This window comes from Oncorhynchus keta, chromosome 23 (assembly GCF_023373465.1).
Source record: "Oncorhynchus keta strain PuntledgeMale-10-30-2019 chromosome 23, Oket_V2, whole genome shotgun sequence".
NCBI lineage: Eukaryota > Metazoa > Chordata > Actinopteri > Salmoniformes > Salmonidae > Oncorhynchus > Oncorhynchus keta.
The window spans coordinates 23,686,454-23,692,455 of record NC_068443.1 but is presented as its reverse complement, the minus strand read 5'-3'; the positions used below and the strand labels follow the sequence as shown (position 1 = coordinate 23,692,455).

Genomic DNA, 6,002 nt, shown 5'->3' with positions numbered 1-6,002 from the left:
GTGCGTGCCTGTGTGCGCATGTGTGTTTTTGTGTGTGTGCTTTTCATTGCTGAGGCTGGCGGGCGAAATGGAGGCCTCGGTGGTTCTCACAAGTTAATTTAATTAAATCATAAATATGAGCTGGAGGCCGACACCCAATTTAACGTAATGGATGATGTGGGCCAGTCCATCTCTGGCAACACAAAGTTCTGGACCCGTTCAGAATGCCCTTGAAGCTTATTAAAAGTGTCTGGCACGGGGAGATGCTAGCAGAGTTGTTTAATGGCTGCCCAGCTTGCATTCTGCTTGACAGTTAATGCTGGAACACTGGTGAGATGAGCCATCTATTCCATTTCAATAGAAAAAGATTGTCAGTCAGAAAAACATCATGAAGAGGAGTCAAAATAGCAGATAAAACCTCTACATCAGATACACACATATATATATATATATATATATATATATATATCTGATCGGCACATTATATGTGTTCATTAGGATACAGTGAAGGAGAATCCAATGAAGTAATTGTTGTTGACACATAAAGTGACTTTATTTCCCCATGGTCGTGGTGCTGGCTCGTCATGGTCAATAATCTGTCTGGACACATAATTGGGTCTGTTACCAGCCAATAATCCTACAGGCAGACCAATGGGAGGTGCTGTGAGTTTATATATTTTCTTGTATTGAAAACAGCATCACATTCTGTAAAATCAGAATATTTCAGGTCCTCCTGATAGGGTTTGGGGATTGCAATTATTTCCCAGGAACCTGGAATTCCCATGAATATGGGAATGAATATTCCCTGCTGATTTAATTTATTTCTAATCTTAATTTTGTTTTAGAAAAAAAGTGGCATAATTTTATTAAAACATTAATAATTATTCTATAATCTTATTCAATTTGTTGTCTTTGTTAAATATATGCTTTTGCATGACATACTCATGTCCCTTGTCATAACAGTTATTTTGGACTTTGTTTTTTTCATCTCGTTGCTGTGAGGAATCATCTGTAAAGACAGACAGATGTTACTAGTTGGCCCTTTGTCCCATTCGGCACAGACATCCTTCCTTTCCATTGGTCCCCTGGAGTGCTGCAGGCTCCCTAATAGGCCTGGTGCGAGGGTGTGTGGAATGGGACCGCACAGGGTGATGGGTAATGGAGTCATTAATAACGTAGACCTCCCTTAAGATGCTCAGATGTTCGTTAGGCAGAGCCACAAGGGAACCAGCGAAAAGGATGGAATTTTATTTAAATCCAAAAATGCAAAGTAAGCTTTTGAAGATGATAATGTTTATGCTGCCAAGGGCCCATTTTGCCACTTAATCAAATTAATTGATCCACACACATACTGTATGCACACGCACACATGCATGCATAAACACACACACACACACACACACACACACACACACACACACACACACACACACACACACACACACACACACACACACACACACACACACACACACACACACAGCATTTTTCATACAGTTTTAATATTTCCATCACATGTGCAACACCAAAAAAAAACGAGGTCTGCCAAATACAGAACTCCATATTTGTACAATAACATTTGAATAACAGACAAGATAACTGTCCTTTTGCTGAAGCAGGAGATGGTGGTTAATTTCCTGTAAACTGAGTACGAACAATTCTCAATCAAAAGATCAAAACATTAAAGTTTCATACAAAAGTGCATCTCAGGTTCAATGAATGCAAAAACATTTACATAACAGAATGATTTATATTGGTGTATTATAATGCCACAATGGCTTCCAGCTTGAGCAGAGAGCAGAGCAATGGGATACCGCAGGAAACAGGGAAGGAAGAGGAGGAGTTGGGAGCTCTCAAGGAGAGCCCAGGACATAAGTTTAAGCACATCCCCCAGAGAGACCTAATACATGTAGTCTCCCCCACGACCCCAAATCAAAATGGATTTATTCCCCATTGCAAAAAAAATGTAATACAAAGAGCTAAGAAAAATGACATAATTTTTCCAGTAATCTCCAGGCTTGAACGAGCAGTAAACATTAATAACAGAAACATACAGGTTTGAGTCAGTGGGCTGGAGATTTCCCATGATGCTCTAGGAGACACAGGGGGGTTGACAATGTCTCTGTTACCGTGCCAACCAGAGTAGCTAGCTGGCCTTTTCAAATCTGTGTCACTGCTTTTGCATATATCAGAACCCTGTCCTGTTTTTCTCCATTTTTTTCTTTTTTTTTCTTTGTCTCATTTGAACTTGTCCATGTGCAGTTAGGCAGGCGGACCAGATTAAATGCACAACTTAGTCTTCAGCTGGTCAACTGGAATGGCAGCCATGTTGGAATGAGACCTGTGATGTCATGTCAGGCTCTGCTGGTGATCAAGCATCCTGCTATACCCTTCTGTCATAAGTGACCAGGTCAGGATAGTGTCACATACAGGAAATGTGCGCTGATGAAAAGGGACCTTACTGACCATACCACAACTTCATGTTCCCTATATAATAATACCCCACATTGGCACCCTGTTTCGCCAACATATTGTGGATGACTTCCACATCTTCTTGTTGACAGTGGCATTTTCTGTTTAGCTTTTTTTTCTCTCTTTAATTTTTTGGGGACAACCGGTTCTGAACTGTACATTAGCAAATACTGTACTGTATAAGACTACAATTTAGCTGGAGTTATTAAGCAACACATGAAGAAGTACTTCTATTTACAAAGATAGTTGTCCAGTTTTGGTGACATGACGACCAGACAAAGACCAGAGATACGTTTTTCTGTCTTTTTTTCACACCTCTGTCTTTCATCTGTACTTTTCTTTTTGTGTGACATGGTCCTTCCTTATGTGAAGTGAATCCAAAGTTCAGTGCAAAAGAGCCAGTGGGCTATTGCACTGACGGTGGTTGGAGGACTGACTGGGTCAGACATGATTCTCCTCCTCGCCGTATGGTTCTCCTCTCCTCCTCTGGCCAAGTGATGATCTGCCTGGTTAGCTGCTGTGCTGAGTCAGCGTGTGGTTCTGGATAGGAGGAAGAACAGAGAGGGAGAGAGAGAGAAAGGAATGAAACGACTGAATCAAGATCAAATTCAACACAAGGACATTCCATTTCATTCAACATTTACTCCGTTTAGAAAGTTTGAATTTGAACACTGAATATCTTCCCATTAATATTAAGGCATATTCTTAATACCAAATAATGAATTCACCATTGGTTTTTCAGAGGGTTAGTGATTGACATAATGTAGTGTTGTAAGTGGTGAATGTCAGGATGTGGTTGTATGTCCAATCAACCCGAGCAGCAGTAAATGGTTATGTGGAGCCATATGTTCTGGTCCTCCAAGGGATTAAACATGGTTACGTCCTCTCCTGACACACTGACACGGAGCTGACAACATCTCCCTCCATCCAACATCTCCCTCCCTACAACATCTCAATCCCCAACCATCAATACCAACATCAGATCAATGGCTGTGGCCATGGAAACAACAGTTACCATGTAATATCTGTTATGGAATATATTAACACACACACAGGGTTGGGAAGTATAAGGGATTACATGTAAGGGATTACATGTAAGGGATTACAAAATAATGTTAACTGTAATCCGTTAAATTACCAGCAAAAATATTGTAATCAGATTACAGATTCTTTTGAAAAACTAGATGATTACTTTGAGGATTACTGTTGTAAATAGCATTTTTTTTGCGCTGCATTTATTTTTCAACTCGAATCAATGAGCCCAATCAGTCCTCCATGACAACAAAATCATAAACAACAGAGTAGGGCTGGCTAATAAATTCTTAACTTGGCTATACTTTCATATTTATTTTACTTCCATAAGTCCTATTCCTGAAGATCAATGGGTTTAACATTTATTGGAATGACTGCTCAGCCCAGTCAAAACTGTTCGCTGCTCTGGCCAATGGTGTAACAAACTCCCTCACGACGCCAGGACAGCGGAGTCAATCACCACCTTCCGGAGACACCTGAAACCCCACCTCTTTAAGGAATACCTAGGATAGGATAAAGTAATCCTTCTCCCCCCTTAAAAGATTTAGATGCACTATTGTAAAGTGGCTGTTCCACTGGATGTCATAAGGTGAATGCACCAATTTGTAAGTCGCTCTGGATAAGAGCGTCTGCTAAATGACTTAAATGTAAATGTAATGTAAATGACTGTAATTCTGATAGACTTTGGTTTTTAATGTAAAGATATAAACTCAGCAAAAAAAAGAAACGTCCTCTCACTGTCAACTGTGTTTATTTTCAGCAAACTTAACATGTGCAAATATTTGTATGAACATAACAAGATTCAACAACTGAGACAAACTGAACAAGTTCCGCAGACATGTGACTAACATAAATGGAATAATGTGTCCCTGAACAAAGGGGGGGTCAAAATCAAAAATCAAAAGTAACAGTCAGTATCTGGTGTGGCCCCAGCTGCATTAAGTACTGCAGTGCATCTCCTCCTCGTGGACTGGACCAGATTTTCCAGTTCTTGCTGTGAGATGTTACCCCACTCTTCCACCAAGGAACCTGCAAGTTCCCAGACATTTCTGGGGGGATTTCGCCCTAGCCCTCACCCTCCCATCCAACAGGTCCCAGACGTGCTCAATGGGATTGAGATCTGGGCTCTTCCCTGGTCATGACAGGACACTGACATTCCTGTCTTGCAGGAATACACACACAGAACGAGCAGTATGGCTGGTGGCATTGTCATGCTGGAGGGTCATGTCAGGATGAGCCTGCAGGAAGGGTACCACATGAGGGAGGAGGATGTCTTCCCTGAAACGCACAGCGCAAAGCTCAGTCCGATGATGCTGTGACACACCGCCCCAGACCATGATAGACCCTCCACCTCCAAATTGATCCCGCTCCAGAGCACAGGCCTCGGTGTAACGCTCATTCCTTCGACAATAAATGTGAATCCAGTCAGTAGAAAGGCCTCTTTAGTGTCCTAAGTTTTCATAACTGTGACCTTAATTGCCTCCCGTCTGTAAGCTGTTAGTGTCTTAACGACCGATCCACAGGGGCATGTTCATTAATTGTTTATAGTTCATTAAACATGGGAAACAGTGTTTAAACCTTTACAATGAAGATCTGTGAAGTTATTTGGATTTTTAACGAATTGTCTTTGAAAGACAGGGTCCTGAAAAAGGGACGTTTCATTTTTTGCTGAGTTTAATTTAATCGTATTATTATATGTAGTAGAAAGCGACGGGTTAGAAGAAGTCTTCATAACCGACCCATAAAGTAACATTTAACATCAATATATTGCCAGCTATTTTTAAACTTTAACATTGGTTTATCCTGCAATAGATGTTGATCAATTGGTAAAATACATGTCTGTCTTCTTCTAATGTAGCCTAAGGGGAAAGTAATCTAAAAGTAACGGATTGTAATCAGATTACGTTAATGAGTTTGGGGTCATCCCAAAAGTACGTTACTGATTACAATTTTGGACAGGTAACTAGTAACTGTAACAGATTACATTTAGAAAGTAACCTACGCAACCCTGCACACACACACAAACACTCACACACACACACCAGTGGGGTGCAGTGAGGGAGAGTGGTTGTAGTGGGGGCAGCTGCGCCAGCTAGGTTCTTTAAAGGAGGGAGTGTGTGTGTGTGTGTGTGTGTGTGTGTGTGTGTGTGTGTGTGTGTGTGTGTGTGTGTGTGTGTGTGTGTGTGTGTGTGTGTGTGTGTGTGTGTGTGTGGACCAGGGGGTGTGTTACTGGTGTCCCTGGTGGGCCAAATCCAGGTCATCTTTTGAAGTGACTGCTAATCCCTTTAATGCAAACCACATGCCCCACTTGCTGCGCTCTGTTAAAAACATGGCCTTGGACTCACTACACTTCCACGGACTAGGCACACCTGTAAAACACTCATCAGTACGCTGATTACACACACAAAGAAGAACAGTGACATATAGTTCAAACACACCCTCACACGTAAGCAAACTCCTACTCCAGATAGGTTTGAATTGTCTTTGAATAAAGGTTTGAATTCTCTTTGAATAAACAA

At 41.3% G+C, this 6,002-nt stretch overlaps 1 protein-coding gene across 1 annotated transcript in view; it reads right to left on the bottom strand.

Annotated features, from left to right (window-relative positions):
- Positions 1–1,207: 1,207 nt before the first annotated feature.
- LOC118402020 (zinc finger protein 521-like) overlaps positions 1,208–6,002 on the bottom strand; it is a 172,175-nt gene continuing 167,380 nt past the window's right edge. Inside the window, exon 9 of the mRNA XM_035799828.2 lies at positions 1,208–2,991. Within this exon, the coding sequence (XP_035655721.1) occupies positions 2,962–2,991 (30 nt within the window). The 3' untranslated portion in view covers positions 1,208–2,961. The remainder of the gene's footprint in view (positions 2,992–6,002) is intronic.